Source organism: Fringilla coelebs (assembly GCF_963513975.1).
Source record: "Fringilla coelebs genome assembly, chromosome: 9".
In the NCBI taxonomy this organism is placed as follows: Eukaryota; Metazoa; Chordata; class Aves; order Passeriformes; family Fringillidae; genus Fringilla; species Fringilla coelebs.
Genome location: NC_140067.1, coordinates 4,862,903 through 4,880,363, shown reverse-complemented (window position 1 = coordinate 4,880,363; position 17,461 = coordinate 4,862,903). Strand labels below are relative to the sequence as shown.

General features: G+C 58.9%; 1 protein-coding gene across 3 annotated transcripts in view; it reads right to left on the bottom strand.

The window, feature by feature from the left end:
* The window catches only part of SSBP3 (single stranded DNA binding protein 3), a 53,877-nt gene extending 49,419 nt beyond the window's left edge, over positions 1-4,458 (bottom strand). For all 3 annotated transcript variants that reach the window (XM_084211549.1, XM_084211551.1, XM_084211550.1), the window contains exons 1-4: positions 4,271-4,458; positions 4,081-4,153; positions 3,836-3,897; positions 3,211-3,295 (exon numbers count right to left, since the gene is read on the bottom strand). In XM_084211549.1, the coding sequence (XP_084067675.1) occupies positions 3,211-3,295; positions 3,836-3,897; positions 4,081-4,153; positions 4,271-4,326 (276 nt within the window). In that variant the 5' untranslated portion in view covers positions 4,327-4,458. The remainder of the gene's footprint in view (positions 1-3,210; positions 3,296-3,835; positions 3,898-4,080; positions 4,154-4,270) is intronic.
* Positions 4,459-17,461: the final 13,003 nt, after the last annotated feature.

Sequence of the window (17,461 nt, the reverse complement as noted above, 5' to 3'; positions counted from 1 at the left end):
CATGAGCTGGCTGTGCAGTCAGAGCAATACCACAAAAAAGTATGTAGCAAACAGTCAACTAGATTTAAGTTCATTTTCTGTAGCTCGAGGCCAAAATCGACTGAAGTGGTTCTGGTGATCAAGTTTTCTGCAATTCCCCTTTCTATGTATTAGCTCTTTGACAGAAATTCACTGCGGTATTTAAACTGGCAGTCATCACCGCTAACTCAAATTGTATTGGCTTTCACGGCGTTGAAATGCTCAACTGCGAGCAGCCATCGGCCAATTCCCAGATAACGCGGCGGCTGAAATCCCCTGTCATGACCAGAGATCCCCTTGCAAGCTCCAGGAGCGTGCTGGAACGCTGGCCCGCTCGCCACGGGGCTTGGAGGAACCTAAACCAATGGCTGAGTTTTAGGGTTGGTGCTCGTGGGGTTGTTAGCTTGGATAAACTCTTTGGGGAGAGGTGGAAGAGGATGACTAACAACCCTCCGACCAACACAACGCGATAGTTGTGTTAACAGATGCACAGACGTGCCAGAGATGGAAGGGTAGAGCAGAGCAGCGTTCCTCCTGCCTGTGCCAGGTGAATCCCCACTCCCATCACTCTTCTCCCAACAAGCACCTTTCTACCAAGTCCCAGCAGGCTTTTGTCCCAGCTTGGGAGAAAAACCTTAGGGGTAAGGTAAAAAGCAGTATTTCCAAGCACTCACAAGACTCAACAGTTCTCAAGGGTCCCCTCAAAAAAAAAAAAAAAGAGTGGGGGGTTTCTCCTTATTTTCTTAATTTCCTTACTTACTTTAATTTCTCACTGAAGATTTAAACACTCAGAACTGGAGGGGGAAATCAGTGATTTGTCCTGCTGCTCCTAACAGTTTTCATACAGTTATGCTGGAAAATAAAGTGGAAATGACACACCATGCAAATCCCACCCTGCTAACGAGGAGAACTACTCCCTCTTCCCAAAAGATTTGTGTCCCAGGAAAGAACCTCTCCAGTGCTGGCTCTGGGAAAGTGACATGCCAAAACATCCCCTCTTTCTGTCCTTACAGCAGCACGATATCTGGGTTAACACACACCACACTTTGGGCAAACACCAAGCAGGACACATGGAGCTTGCCCACTGCTGGCCAAGTGTAAACACAATGCTCTACAAACCTGGGGCAAGACTTAGATTGGGATATTTTTAACCACAACCACCACATGAAGCGATTCATGACTCACTGATCCAGCCCCATTTGGGGTTCATAGCCCGTTTTAGCTGCCATGCACCACTGATGGCTCTCTGGGTTTGCTGTTTGACACTGCCCACCACCCTCACCAGAACCAGCAGCCTGCCCGGAAGCTGGAGAGAAACAAGGCTCTATTCACACTCCCACGGTTATAGTTGGGCTCTTTGGTCAATATTTAAGTTTTGGCCAGGTAGGTCCCTGCCCTGCAAAGTACATGCTGTGCCAGGAAAACACCACTCCTCAGAGAGGGACTGTACCGCGAGCATCCGTCAGCAGCCACGCCACGGAGAAGCACAAGCCCTGTCTTGGGGCCAAAACATGCCTGGGGAAACCAACCCAGTGCCGCCAAGCCAAAGCACAGGGGAGTGAAAATCTCAGGAGTTCCCCAAAAGGTAAAGCACTTGGGGCTGTTAGAAAAGTGCATTACACTGAGAATTAAAAACAATCAGGATTGTGTCTATTTACTGTAAGCTTAAAGCAATGTGTATTAAAGAAGTTTATGCGAATCATCTAATGCACTCAGGGCCTATTGTTAGAATTATTACCAAGCTAAAAAAAGATTAATTTCTCTAAATACACTAAATCCTCAGACACGATGAGGAGGCTGCTGTGGATGGAACATTACCAGGTCCTTCTTGCTAATGTCATCTTCACCTGTGGCTCTGCTGCCCAAAGATCTACCTTTGCCTTGCTCCTGATGAGCCCACTGTCCCATCTGGGCTCCCAAAACCCCTGCAATTTGCCCCAAAACATCCAGGAAGCGAGCAGAAGCCAACAACTGCCAGACGTGCTGCTGGTTATCAGCTCTGACCCCTGGTTCAGGAGTTCACCATCTTAATCCAACCCAGTGAAAACAAGCAGCGCAGACAGCAGCGACAGGGATGGACAGACAGACAAACTCCACCTAGCAAATACCCAGACACACTTCTCCCAAGACCCAGCGGGGTGGGAAGAGACAAGAGGCAGCTCAGCAGCCAGCCCAGCCTCTCTGGCACTGCCCGTGCCCCAGGGTGACCGCAGTGCCCAGTGCCAGCGTGTGAGAGCGCCGTGGAGGTCCCCGAGATGCTCTCCTGGCACTGCTCACCAGCAAACCCTCACACATCCCAAGCCAGGCATGTCGAGGCAACGAGAAACTTGGGAAGGGAGGAAAAATGGTTTCCATACCATAGTCTCCCCGGAGCAGACAAAACCAGCTCCTGCTACAAGGTTTAAACGCACTTGACTGGGGTCCAAGCCCGCAGCCAGGTGACTAATCCTTTGATGCAAATTCCTCCCAACGCTGCGGATGCGGGCACCGCGTGCGGGACGGGAGTGGGCAGCCCACCCGTCGCCCATGGGGCAGACAGGCCACACACCCCTGGCAAGTGGGATCCTTTGGGAGACACATCAGACTCAAGCATGCCACCATCCATCCCTGGGTCATGCTGCCACCTCTGCAGAGAGCAACCCAAACCACGGAGAGCCAAGATGCACAACAACCAACCAACGGGGGTCTGCAACACCAGCTTCAACAAGACATCACCTCTGCCCTGCTGGGATCAAGGGAGGAAACCAAGGAAGCCCCCAGCCTTGCCAAAGGCAGGGAGATATTAACTGGGGCATTCAACCTCGGTTTGGGGAATTCCCCCTTCTGCGCCCCACCAAAATCCAACCCCCGCCCATCCTACAAGGTGCCCTCAGCATAAAACATCTCACCACCAAAGTGTCCTCAGCATGAAATATCTTGCCGTCGACCCTCTATAAATGCTTTCTTGCCCATCACTATGCAAAACTTCTGAATTCTACCACTAGCCCGAATGCCTTTAAGTGCTTAAGATAAGTATCTGAGCTCATTTACATAATTGCAACATTATGAAATACTGTTCAGTCAAATCAGAACATTGCTGGTTAAAAAAAATAACCCACGCTTTTTGCCAGTCGGTTACGTTAGGTTGGCTCTCGGTGCGCCGGAGCTCCCCAACGCCGTAATTACCGCGAGGATTAGAAACTTGTTACTCACGTAGTCATGAAAGGCTTTGGCTTCACTCGAATGTTCACAAGTGTCTCGCCTTTCGGGAGCTGCGCAGTACAGGTCCCAAAACACGCTGCACGGCAGGGAGAGACGGGAGAAGAGCAGTTACTCATCAGAGATCCGGCACCCAGGTCAGCGCAGGTGAGCGCTGGGACCTCAGCTGGATCCAGCTGTGCATCCCAGCTTTAACTACTCGGACCTGACCGTCATGAGCGGGGATGCGTGCTGGGCGCTTAAGGCAGCAAAAGTAGCCTTCAAGAGGCAACACCTTGAAGGGATAACCCCCGTGAGACTTCAGGGACTTCTACAAGCCTCGCAGCCGCCCAGCCCTGCTCCCCTGGGCGCCCCAGCGGCACCGGCACAGCCCGGTGCCTGCGGCTGGCCCGGCAGCTCTCCAGCGGGAGCCCTGCCCGCCGCTCCCGCGGGGCCGGGGGTGGCTCCGCCGCGCCTCGACGCCCGCGGGGAGCGGGAGCCGGGGCGGTTCGGGGCTCGCCGCCGCTGCTGACTCACGCCACTACCGGGGCTGTACCCCGTGGGGCCCCGCGCCACCGGCGCGCACCCCTCCGCCCCCGGGGGGCTGCTCCCTCCCGCGACGGGACACCCCCGCACTTACCACCACCAGGAGTGCAGGAAGCCGGGGGGCTCGCCCAGCGTGATGTTCTTCTCCCACCGGATCTGCGGGCAAGAGGAAGACGGCGGGGGGTGGGTTGGGAGGGGGGGGCGGTGCGGGCGGGGGGTGGTCGCGGGTGGGCGTGGGCCCCCACGCGCGGCGACCCCCCGGCGCCGCCGCCGCCCCGCGCAAGATGGAGGGCGGGCGTGCGGCGGCGCACAAAGGGCGCGGGGGGCGGCGGGGCTCACCTCGGACAGGAAGGTCTGCGCAGACTTCTGGGCGCCGACGTGCAGCAGGTACTCGTAGACGTACAGCGCCAGCCTGCAACAGCCGAGCGCCGGGTCAGAGGAGGAAGAGGCGCCCCGCTCCCGCCCCGCACAAAGCCGCCCGCCGCCACCGCCGCCCCGCTCCCCCCGCCGCCGCCGCCGCCGCTCTTACTTCTCCCGCGCCTGCCCGTCCGAGGGCACCGCCGAGCCCTTCCCTTTGGCGAACATGGTCCGCGCCGAGGAGGAGGGGGGCGGCCGCCAAGAGCCGCCGCTGCCGCCGGAGCCGCTGCGCCCGCCGCCGAGGGAGCGCCGGGGGCTGTCAGAGCGCCGGCCGCCGCCGCGCCCCCATCGCCCCGCGCCCGCCGCCGCTCGCTGCGCCCAACGCGCCGCTGGCCGCGCACCCGAACGTGGCCGCGCCGGGCGCCGCCCCCGCCGCCGACGGGCGCCCGCTCCCGCCAATCACCGCCCGGCGGGGGCGGGGCCTCCCCGCGCCACGCCCCGCTCCGGAGGCGGCGGGCGGCCTCCCGCGGCGGGCAGGGAGGGCGGGCGGCGGCGGCGGCGCGCGGTCCTAGAGCGCGCCCGGCTCGGCCCGCGGGCGGCGCCGCTTCCCCAGCGCCGCGCGGCGCGCGGGCCCTTTAAGGCGGCGGGCCGCGGCGCGCAGCGCGCGCTGATTGGCCGGCGCCGCGGAGACCTCGGAAGGGGGGACTTGAAACCGCCCGTCGGGGGGGCGCGGGGAGCGGCGGTGCGGCCGGGCGGGCGCTGCCGCTCCGCGGCGCCGGGCGGGACGGACCCGGCGGGAGGCAGGCACAGAGAGAAGGAAGAAGGGAGGCGGCCGGGGGCTGGGCACGCCGCCTTCTCCTCCGGACCGGCCCCGCCGGGTCCCGCCCGGCGCCGCGCATCCCAGCCCCGCGCTGCCGGCGGTCACCCCGGGGCCAGGCGCGCCCGGCTGCGCGCAGCCCTGAGTGGAGCCTGGGGCCAGCGTGTCCTGGCTGCCAGCTCCAGTCACGGGTCTTGTTCGCTTCGCTGCTCTTAAAAACACGCGGGGAAAGCCCCCCCCTGCGGGCCGGGCGGGGGTCGCGCAGGGCGGGCTGTGGGGAGCCCTTCCGCCTCTCTCCGGGGGCTTGGGCAGGGCCGCGCTGTGTCCCAGCGCACCTCCGGTGTAAAAGTCAGCGCTCTGCGTCCCTGCCCCAGCGACATCTGCTCCTGCAGAACCAAACTAACCACCAGTGCCGGCCTCGGGTGGCGGTGCCCATGGGGACAGATGTTGGAGCAGCACGAAAATAAGGGCTTCAAACAGCTCCTTCCCCCTGCCCTGGCCTCACCTCTCCCTCCGGAGTGACTGGCTGAACAAAACCCAGCCGGGCCGGCCGCTGCGCGCTTGGCCGGGGCTGTGTGATGAGTTCCCCCCCGCTGGAACGGGGAGGTTGCGCTTACAGCACGGGGGATGCCGGGTGCGAGCGGGGCCATGCGCTCCGTGCGAGGGCTCGGAGGCTCGGGGCGGCGGCGGGGGAGCCGCGGGGCGGGGGAGGGACTCCCGCGGCGGCGGCAGCGCTGCGGCGCCCGTGGGAATGTTCACGGCCATCGGGACCTGCCCGAGCAGGGCCAAACTCGTTCACAGGTTAAATTGAGGTTTAACTTGAACTGGGGGGTGGGGGGCGGGAAAGAAAAAAAGTCTTGCAATGCGGTAGGTCGAAAAGGATCAAAACTTGCAGGCGTCCAAGATCGTCTCAGAAGAAAAGGAAAACCCAAGTTTGGGTTTTATGGTGGGGACCGGGGTGACTGCGGCAATGACAAGGCAGGCGTGAGGGGCTCTGCTCCACGCACGCCTCTGCGGCACAGACCAGAGGGACAGGCCAGACAAACCCCAGACTTTGTGTCTCCCGAGCCTTTGCATCCTTCTGCTCCTCTGCTGCTCTGATGGGTTCAAAAATAACTGGGAGAGTCCCCTGGGACTGAGGCTATGGGATAAATCTGACCTTCCAGCAGCACGTGAGAAGTTCACTGAATATCCCCGGTTAAAAATAATACCATGATATCCTGTACCTCCTGCGTGGAGGTGGAAAGCACTAATGCCACTGGAATGATGGGCGCCGTGCCCTCGGCAGCAAAAGGGCCTCTCTGTGCCCAGAATATTGCCCTGCCCTGCTCCTGTTCATCGGGAGCTTGTTTTCTTGTAACTCTGATTTTCTGGGATAGGTGAGTAGGCAAAACCCAGCCACTTGCTCTCCCCAACCCCTGGAGTAGTTTGGGACATGAAGCAAGCCCAGGGAAGTGAGATGGGAGGCAGGATTCCTTCCTCTCCAGGTGCCTTCAGCAGTCTGGTTCCAGGTCTCCAGACAGGAGTGGAGGATGTTTCTGAGATGCTCAGAGGAGAGAGCAGGCCGAGAAGGGAGACAGGAAACCACCTCTGCTTTCCCTCCTCTCTTCCGCACAGCTGTAGATCCCAGCTTTTCCTAGAGGAAACGGCCAAGAGCAGTTGATGAAAGCCTTCCCAAAGTGGCACCAAAAGAAATTATCAATGTTGCCATCCCAGGGTGGCAGAGCCCGACCTGCCAGGTGCCAAATGCCAGCATGGCAAGGGCGGAAACTCCCAGCCCGTGTGAATCCACCGTGCACCGGCCCTGCCTTCGCATCTCCCGCGACCCGATGATTAGAGCAAATTATAAGCTGGTGCTTTGGACCAACTTAGCTAAAGATCAGAAGGGAGACTAATTTCATATCATCACCACCGCAGAACGCAATTAAGTGGCTCTGCAAAGTTTTAACGCAAGTTGTGACAGGAAATTTAGGGAAAAAAAATAAATTCCCCACACCCAAAGCCAGCAGCTTCACCTAGCTGAGTTGCAGGAGGATGTACCAAGGCTACTGAGCACTCCCAAGGTGTGGAGGGCCACCTGTGGGCTACCCTACTTTGGCCAGACTTTTTCTTCGTCAGGAGTTTTTCTTGGGTTGCAGCAATTAAAGCACCAGAAGTCATTAAAAACCCCAAACCATCACCCAGCTGGTTGTTTTAAACACCTGCCTGTGGATTTTTCCCAGCTGTCAGGGTGTCTCGCATGCCAGGGCTGCGTTGCGTGGCACCCGCCTGGTGGGCACCCAACAGACCCTGCTCCGCTGAGCCCGAAGGCAGGAGAAGGTGCTGGGTGCCAGGGGGAAAAGGCAGCATCCCCTGGGCACAGCAAAGGGAAGGCTCAAATTTACTGCACGCTGCCAGCGGCTCCGCTGGGACTGCTGTGGGATCCCCGTGGGCAGGCTCCCAGTGGGCAGGGATGTGCAGCAGGAAGGACAGGTTTGGGAGGGAGTAGCTGTGGGAAGAGTGGCCTCTCCACGTTGCATATTAATGCTCCTTGTGCTTTAATTGCGGTGGGACCTCTCGAGCAGAGCCATTAGCATGCAATGCGGAGGAACATGTATTTTTGGGATGCCTGCCTGGCTCACAGACTCTCAGCTGTGGGGAGGGGTAGGCTGTGGGATGCAGGGAGAGGTGTCTCGTTCCCTCCACCCCCCCAGGGATGCCGCTGGAGTCGCAGCTCCTTCCTCGAGCCCCTGAATCATCCCCGCTGCCATCTGCTGCACCCTCGCTCTTCCCCACAGATGTCCTTCTTCCTTCCCCAGAAGGAGATGAGAACTGAGGACGAGGTGCCAAACACGACTTCAAACAGCATCTAATAAAACACGGGATTAATTTCTTCTGACTGGTGCTCAATGGCTCTGATTAAGCAGAGCAGGATTTAATTAGCTTGTTTGGACTGCCTCGAAGCCCGTGCCAAAGGTGGGGGAGTCTCAGTGGTTGGGTCTCCCCAGGCTCTGACCGAGAGCTCATGTGGACCTGCAGGACCTTCCCCTTGAAGAGCAGAGCCCACTGCCTGCCCTGCCAGGATCCTCCTTCAGGATCCTCTGGCCACCCTTTACCAGCCAGGATGGGTGCCCTCCCTTGGCTGTGCTTAATCCCAGTGACGCCCATGGGGCAGGCACGGGGGAATGACAGGAGCAGGGTGGGGTTTGGTGGGGGACACAAGTTGGTGGCCCCACCACAAGATACTGCTGTGTTTCATCCTCTGAACCCCGTGCCTCTTGGCACAAACCAAACTTGCCCTGCCACCAAGACCTTGAATTTAAAGTAACCCTGTTCTCTCCCTGATTTACTACCAGTTGCTGGCTCCTCTCCTCTCCCTCCGCCTGTCTCCTTTAACCCATTTCATTATCTATGCTAGCTTAGGCTTGTCTATGTGGGAACATCATGGTGAAGTTATTGCAAAATAGATGGGCTGTGAATGTAAAGCGTGGCAGCTATTCCCCAGCAGCTCCCTGCGTGGCAGCTCCAATCCTCACCCGCAATTCCTGCGCTAACCTCGGCTGCAGGCAGGCACTGCAAAGTGCCGAGCAGGAGCACCCCTGTGGGACACAGGCTCCTGGGTTTTCCCCAGGGAAAGCTGGGAAACCATGCTGCATTCCCATAGCTGGCGCTCCTGGGATCTTAACTCGGTGGGTTCCTGTCGTTGCAGAGGAGACAAACGGAGGTAGAAGGCACAAAGGGAGAAAGTGACAGAGATAAAGCTGAGGAGGACTTCTCTGTCTGAGGGGCACAGACAACTTGCAAGCCCCAAACTCACGCTTGTGGTTTGTCTCCTGAGGAACGGGGCAAAGGCAAAACCCAAAATGTCAGACCCTGGTTACCCTGACAAAGTGTCACCTCTGCCCACCTCTTGCCAGTGCCACTGGGCGAGTCTGATTCTCCTTGTCCCCACCTCCTTTGCCACTAGCCTGCATCTCCCTGCAGGGACATTTTGCAATGAAATATCACCTCACCAAGCAAACCTGCATGCAGGAGCTGTGGTCCTGCAAGGTGACAACCCCAACCTGGCTCCCAGCAGTGCTGCTGACGTCCCCATGTGGTGCTGTCTGTGTCTGACCCTGCTCCTTCCCTGTGGCTGAGCTCTGGTGGCTGCCATGTGGGGCCAAGCAGGGCACTGGCATGAAGTGAGGTTAGTCAGTCTGCCTGTCAGTCTCCTATGGCAATGGCATAGCAGGGACCCTCCCAGGGGGACTCATCAGAGCTGTGTGTGCCTGCAGACCCTACAGATGATGGGATGGTGCCCGTCTTGGAGTTTTCTCAGCCGTCCCACAGGACAGCCTCCAAGCTGTGCCCAGTGCCAGCCATTCTCAATGAAGGCTCGCAGCCTCTCCAGAGTAGCAGCAGTTTTCAGCTGCCTTGGGAGCCAGGCAGAAGCCCCACTGCCCCACCAAGTGTCTGCAGTTCAACACCAGTGGTTTCCTCACCCCCCTGCCCTCGGCAAGGAGGGGTTTAGGCAGGGAACAGGCGCCCAGCCGGCGTTACGGGATCTAAATCCAGCTCTGGTGGGGCTGGTTTTGAGCCTCCTCTCTCTGCTGGGGCAGAGCCTTTGGGTCCTATCTTTCCTGTTTCTTCTCCAGGCTGAGTCCCTTATCTGTCACCTCTTCCATCTGTCTCCGCCTGATATGTGCCCCGAGCCAGCCACCCCCTCCAGCGCCCTGCAACGGGGCCAGAGCACCTCTGACAGAGGGTGACCTTGGGTTTTGCAGCAGACCTTCCTCCTGCTGCCACCGGCCCCGTGGCTGCTCCCACAGCAGGGTGGACCAGTGCCAGGTGCGTGCATGGAGCTGTAAATCTGCTGCGAGCACGGTGACAGTTTGGGTACTTATTTTAGCAGCCTTATTTTAGGTAAAAAGCTGCTGCAGGGTGAACTGTGGTCCAACTGGCTCTGCTGCCCACGAGGGTTTCCTCCGTTGCTCCTGGGAGTTTTGTGGGAGGAAGGGGGACCTCAGGGCTATAGGAAAGGCTTTCCAGTCAGCAGCCTGCCATTGCAGCCAGTGTCCTCAGGGACACTCGCCTCTGCAACATCCTCCAAGGTTTCAAACTCAGCTCTTGCTGCTTGGAAGGCTTGCTCTAGCTCTGCTCACACACCCAGCCATGCATGGCCACCTCACTTCCCAGCAGGCAGTGAGGAGACCTGGCTGGTGCTCATCCATCCCCTGGTCTGCAGAACACTGTGTGGAACAGACTGGCCCCCAGGCCATAGACCACACTCCAAAGGGAGCCCTATCCTGCTCCCACACGGCACTGAGCACCTCTTTTCCTAACTAAAAAAAACCCAAACCAGCCCATTTTATCAAGCTCATGTTCTCCTGGCTTGCACCTTGCTGTGACTGGGTCTCCTCACTGGGACCTTCAGGCAGGGAGCCACTTCCCCCCCACCCAGCTTTTACCTTTACTGTTTTCAGCACGGTGTCTTCCTTCTCCCTCTGAGCACTCACTGCTCATCCAGCCTGCACGACTTGCTGACCCAGCACTCCTGCCTGCTCCTCCATCCGTTTTGCCTCCACACGTAATGCACTTTCATAATCTTCCCCAGGAAGGTCGTGCAGAGCAGGTCACGGTGCCGCATCGGGGGCTGTGACCATGCAGGGATCATCCCCATGCACTGCCTGGGCTCCTGCACCTGGGCTTCCCTCAGCATCCACCCCACTGCTTGGCCCAGACACCTCCAGGGAGGTATTTTTGGAAACTCCAAAATACCTAGTTAGAGGGCTGCCTGCAGGACAGGTGCTCCTCTGTGATGGCCATGTCATGTCCCTGGTCCCAGGAGTTTTGCACTAAGCCAGGCTCAGTACTTAGGCTGCCCACAGCCTCCCCACATCCTGGCCCTGGCTGCTGCCAGATGAGTGGGGAGGGGGCAGAGGCTGGTGACTGCCTGCAACAACAGCCCAGATGTGACCCCCAGCCCAGATGTGTACAACAGCCCAGATGGGAACTGCAGCCCAGCTCTGCCAGTGCCACAAGCTGAGGGATGCTTTGTGCCAAGATCTCTGCCCCAGTGCCTCCCTCTGCTCCCAGATTTCTTCTGGGGGCTTTGCCATGCCCACAGTATGTCCATGGCCAGTGCCATCATCCCACCCATGGAGAAACACGAGAGCCATTGCAGAGACCCTGCCAAAACCTTTCCTGTTCTGATAGCAGAGGCGAGGGCTGCTCACCACAGGGCCTCGTTAGCTTAATGAATGAATTTCAAAGCCGGGCTTTCAGATGACATTTGGGCATACAGCTTTGGGCAAAAGACTTCTGGAGTGCCAGGCTAGAACACAGTCTCCATGTCTCCAAAAATCCTCATCTTCTGGTTTCTGAGTGAAATAATAACCAAACCAGGAGACTCTCATAAAGGAAATCAGCAAAGACAACTACTTTTATATGTGCGCTTAAGTATTTAGGTCAGTATTTTTAGAATAAATAGCCGTGGGTTGGTTCCTATCTTTTCACTTTCATTTTTCACACTTCAGCTTCATTTTCCTGAGTCTGGTTATACTGAAGCAGCAATTGGGTTCTGCAAAGCACTCACACCTACCAGTGCGCTGACCTCACTGCCTCCTGCTTCTCCATGGCTCCTCTGGCCTCTCCTTCTCCTCTGAGAAGGAGTCACCATGGTTGGGAGCTGTATCTGTCCCCCTCTGCTGTAAAGAATTCCCCCACAAGCTGGTGAGGAAGAAAAGAGGAAATGGGCTGCAGTGGGATCAGCTCTGCCAGGGGGTGAGGATCTTTGCTGGTCTGAACCAGGAAAGGGATGCACGCTTTTACTGCCATGGCCCACGATGGATGTGTGTGCCTCCCTGCACGTCCCCAGTCCTGCTCCCAGTGCCATCCAGTCCCTTCCTGCTCCAAAGAGAGCCCTGGCCACGAGCTGGGCGTTGCACCCTGCAGCCTGCTATTAAAAGCAAACCATCTAGAAGAGTCCTTCGGAGTGAAAGCAGCTTTTAAAGGAAACATTGGCAGCCTCGTTTGGCTGCAACAGTGCCTGCTTTGCTAACGGCCTGCAAAATTAGCAGAGGCTCAGAAACTTAGGATGGATGTTACTGCAGCAGAGTGGGGAAGGGGTATGAGGGGGAGGCTCCAGCCTGCTCAGCCTCAGCTGTGCTTCCCCAGGAACAAGGATGCTGCTCCATAGCTCACTGATACAACTTTTTTTTTTTTTTGTGGGGGAGAAGAAAAGATTGGCATGGGAAGAGAGAGCACGGGGCCCAACGCCTGGCCGGCACGGAAATCCCGGGCACGCACGTGCTGCTGGAAGAAGCAGCGATCTCTGCTGTGCTAAACACGCTCGGCGGGAGCCACGGAGATGTGCCAAAGCCTCTTCATGACTTAGCTCCTAATAAACACGCTGCAGATGGGAAACGAGCCTTTGGCTTCCCCCAGCGTGGGCGAGCGGCGAGCTCGCCCCGGCCATGCCCCAGCCCTGCAAGCTGGGGGCACGGGACACGTCCCTGCTGGCCCCTGGAGCTGGCTCTGGGCTCCTGCCTGCCCTGCACGGCCCCTGGGAGAGCTTTTCCCGAGGTAAAGCCTTCCTCCTCCCCGGCTCAACGGCCGCTTCACCTCCAAGAGTTATTCACAGATAAACTCCATAAATTTGGGGGACAGCCATTTTATCACTCCTGGCAGCTCCGTGCATTGCCTGCCACAAGGTGAAGCTGCGGGAGCTGGGAAGGGATGGGAAAACCGGCTCCTGGGAGGGCTGGAGCAGCGGGATGCCTGGCCAGGACCGGCTCCACTCTGGGACAGCTGGGGACACGGCTGGCTGGATCCTGCCCCAGCTCCTGCTGCCCACCTGGGGTTTCTGAGGCTTTGTTAGACATAGGGAGGCTTGAGAGCAGCAAACCTGCTCCTCCTCCTCCCTGCCTTGCCTCCATGGATGATTTATTTCGACACGCGACTCCATCCTGTTTTGCTGCATCACTCCAGGCGCTTTATTGCTCCTGGCCTGGGCTGGCGACATCCCTGCACCCATCCCTGACTTCCCGGGAGCAGAAAGGAGCCCTCCAACCCCTGCCACCAGGGCTCGTCAGGATATCAAAATGCTCCCAAGTTTTAGTGGTTAGCTGGCCTTTCCTGACCTCCCAGAGCAGCTTCCCTTCTCCTGGCCCCTTCCTTGAACTGTTGGTCCATCACTGTCCGGCAGCCTCTACCCATCTTCTTTATGGTGCCCATTGCTGTGCTTGTCAACTCACTGGGAATATTCTGCTGGAACATCACCTGTAAAAATAAACGCGTTTTTAAAATTCCCATCCTTAATTGTGCCCAGCACTTACAAAGGTGCAGCAGCTCTAAAGGCTCCATGAGCCCCCAAAGTGGCACGGCCCTTGTCCATAGTGGGAGTGTGGGCAGTGTGCTCTGGCAGAGGGACACCACTGCCATCCTGGCTGCACAGGCTGCATTCCTGCCTGGCACACTGCACCCCAGCCTGTTGCAGGACTGTCCTCCCACCAGGCACCGCTGCCGGCAGTTTGCATTTCGAACTTTAAATTTGACCAAGCTATAGGTTGGTTTATTTTTCATGTTGCGGCCAGCCTGGTATTCCCTTTTCCCACGGGAAAACCAAAACTCCATGATGACTGCTGGAGATGCTAATGTGGAGGACAGGAGAGGGGCTTCCATCCAACACAGGAGAGGGGCTTCCATCCCCCTTCATTCCACAGCCGCCCTGGAGTGTGCACAGCTACTGGGAGCAGCTGGATTTGGTGCCTAAAATTCCCTGTCTTCTAATAAGGCTTTTTTTCCCCCTCTAAACCTGAGAGCAGGAAAGAACCCCCTCCTCGTCTGGGCGAGATTTCCACACCTCAGTGGCGGTGGCGAGCGCTCTGCATGGCTCGCATTCAAATGAACCCGGCGCAGGCAGGCGGGCAGCGCTACCGGGGGGCTGCCGCCCGTCCCCACGCCCGCCGAGCCGCTGATGTTTTTGGGAAGGAGTATTTGCCTGCCGTGGGCTCGGGGTTTCTGGCTCTGGCGGGAGCTGCGGTGTTGGGGTTTCCTGTTTACCCGCGCAGCTGTGCCGGCGGTTGGAGGGAGCTCGGCGTTGGCCAAAACATCGCCGGTGCCAAAACATCGCCAGGGCCAAAACATCGCCGGTGCCCTAAGCGGCTCCGGGGTGCAGAGCCCCAACCAGCAAAAGGCTTTTAATGTAGGCAGCAGCAGCAGCGATCCGCTGGTAGAGGCTGCATGCGCATAATTAATTAAATTGCATAATTAATAACACTGCATTATTCATAAGGGCCTGGGGGACGTCCCCACCGTAACCCGGGGGCGAGTGCCACCCTCGCCCGGCAGCCCAGGACGCGGAGGCGAAGCCCCGCGCTGGCAGCACCCGAGCCCCGCGGCCGCAGGCACGCGTGGGGGCGATGCGCTCCCGCTCGTGCCCTCCCCCAGGCAGCGGGCAGGAGGGCGGGCAGCGGGGCCGTGTCCCGGTCCGGTTCCCGGTCCGGTTCCCGGTCCCTCCCCCCTCGGCCCGGGTCCCCCCCGGGGGCCGCGCGGCGCCGCGCGGGCGGGGCGGGGCGCGGAAGGGGCTTCTTGAAACCGCCGCGCGCTGATTGGCGGAGCCTCGCTCCGCCCCGCCCCCTCCTCCTCACAGCCCCCCTTCCTTCCCTCCCGCCCTCTCGCCGCTCCGTGGGGGCCCGGGGGGTACCGGAGGGCGCCGTCCCCCCGCGGTGCCCGCCCCCGGCCGCGGGGACAGGCGGGGACGGGCGGGGACGGGCGGGGCGGGTCGCGGCTCCGGGCCGGGGCGGCCGCGGCCGCGGTAAGGGGGGGGCGGGGGGGCGCCGCCGCTCGGAACAACGGCGCCCCCTGGCGGCGTGCGGCGGCGCCGGTACCGCCCGGACCCGCGGGCGTCCCGTGTCCGTGTGTCCCCCCGTGTCCGTGTGTCCCCCCGTGTCCTGTGTCTGAGTGTCCCCCCGAGGGTGTCTGTGTCCCACCTGTGTCCCCCGGGGGTCCTTGTCCCTGTGTACCCTCGGGATCCTATGTCCCTGTGTTCAGGAATGTCCTGTGGCCCCCTCCCCGTGTCTCTGTCCCTGTGTACCCCCAGTGTCCTGTCCCCGTGTGCCCCCGCGTGTCCTGTGTCTGTGTCACCCCTCCGAATGTCCGAGTGTTTGTGGACTGTCCTGGGATGGCCCTGTCCTCATGTACCCCCTGTCGCCACAGATTCCCTGGGGCTCTGCCTGCTCTTGCAGACACCTGGAGCTGTTCCTGTCCCCATGGTCCCCCCTTGCAGTCCCTGCCCTCATGGGCCACCAGCACCTCCCAAACCTTCTCCAGAAAGTCCTGCTTCCCCCTGGGCTTTTCCTGCTGCCCTGCAAGCACCAGGGAGCCCCTGGTGCTCCCCATCCCACCCAGGGACTCTGCCTGGGTGCCCCATGTCACATGCTGTCCCATCCACACAAACCTCATTGCTCTGAGCTTTGGTGTCTCAATTAAACCCAAACTCAACCCCACAGCGAGCCAGAGCCTGGCTCAGCCCCTTGGCACGCAGCCTCCCTCATCCTCTCCCTGGCAGGGTGGGCAAGCCGGCCTTGAATTAAGTAAATACCAATGGAGGAGTTGAAAAATAGGTTACCTTGTAATTGATTTTTTTTTTTTTTGCCTGCAGCTAAAGAAAAATTAGCCTCCCTGCTATCTTGTGCAGTGTGTTTGAGAACATACTGGGGTGTGTAGTAGCTGAAGGGATGGCATGACAGCTCCTTGGCCCAGCCTTTCCCACTGCCTCTCTTCTGAGATTGGCTTTTTTTTTTGTCCCTTTCCCCAGCAGTCAAACTCCAGGCTCTGCCAGGGAAATCTAAAGCTTTGATAGCTTGGAGGAGCCAAGAACAGGACTCCTGGCAGAGCGATGCAGCCCTGAGTCCGTGCCAGGAGCCGTGGGAGAGCCCTTCTCTGAGGGAGACCCAGGCTCGTGGGGTGGCACTTTATCACCCTGTCCTGTCACCCTCTGCCACTGCCTCTGTGCCAGCCAGAGCTGCTGCAGCCACCGTGGGGAGCAGAGCCTGCCCGGATGAGAGAGTGGCACAGGGCAGGGCACCCCAGTGCTGGTCCCTGAGCAGTTGGAGGGCTCATCCTCCCTGGGGTCCCTTGTAGCCCCAGCCCAGGCTCTCCTCCCTGCTGGTGCAGAGCTCCTGATGCAGCAAGACGTGAGAGTTTGATTTATGAAGTGCATTAGTATCACTTTTTCTCCTCTTTTCCATAACGAGCCATTTGTATGGCAGTGCCTGCCTGCTGCCCTCCCTTCTTCCCATTGGTGTCCAGGTTTTGGTTGGCCTTTTCCAGGGAGAAGAGACCTTCAGCTCACCCACCCCTGCTACATTTTGGGGGCGTGGGGTCCCTGCACATCTCTTCTCAGGAGCTGTGGGTGCAGATTGTCAGGATTTGGGGGTGATGACTGCACCCCACGGGCGGGAGTGGGATGCCTGCAGTTTGGGACACCCTGACAGCCTGTCCAAGCCCCTGTTGTGGTCTGCCCCCAATGGGGACCAAGCCCCTGACAGCCTGTCCAAGCCCCTGTTGTGGTCTGCCCCCAATGGGGACCAAGCCCCTGACAGCCTGTCCAAGCCCCTCTTGTGGTCTGCCCCCACAGGAGAGCTGCTCAGGCTGCACTAACCCTGTCCCTAGTGCGGGTCCCACTCCTGGCCTCACAGGAGTGCTGGGATTAGCTGTGGCTGCATCAGCAGCATCTCCAGCATCCCCTAAAAATCTGACAAAACCTACATTTCAACGAAGATCAACCTCATACCGCAGCCCCTTTCCCCCACTGCCGAGCCCCTGAGCACTTCATCCTCCCAACTACTCCAACAAGCGATAAAACCAATAGGTCACTTTTTCCCCCTTCCTCTCAGCAGTAATTAATGGTTTAATTAACACTCACGACATCCAATTTCCATTGCTTTGCCTGAGCAGCCTCCGCTGCCGGGGCCTGGCTGCGAGCTCCCCGGTACCAGGGGGTGGAAAGGGTTAGCCGGGAGCGGGTGGGAGCCGCCGGCTGGAGGCCGCCCATCTGGCCCGCATTTCTTCCGAAGCTGGAAAGTTCTCCTCCTCCCGAGCAGCAGCGGCGGCATATCCAACACGTTCCACAGCCTGCTCCGCTTTTGCACGGGCTTGTTTACCGCGATGCGGCTCTCACAGCCCGGGCAGAGCCCGGGCGCCATCAGCGCTCACGGCCCTCCTTATTTACCCCGAACGATTTTCCAGTGTTTTAACACCAATCCCCGAGAAATTTTAGCTGTCCCAAGGAGAATAGCTGCTTGTAACCGGTTGCTAATTACAAGTATGAATGTCAATTAATTCATTTAGCTAATTATCCACTCTCTGAGCATCACGCACTAAAGAACTGTAAAAGACGGGCATATGGTGATGGATCAGAAGGAGGGAGCTGGAGCCGGCGAGCGCCGGGGCGAAGGGGTGCAGGCAGCCCGAGAGCTCGGGAATTACAACATTATGCTAATTGGGCCTGGAAAACATCAGCCTCTCCTTGCAACTTTTGTTTGCAGGCTCGAGCGTGGGTCAAGCATCTGATGTGTTTCT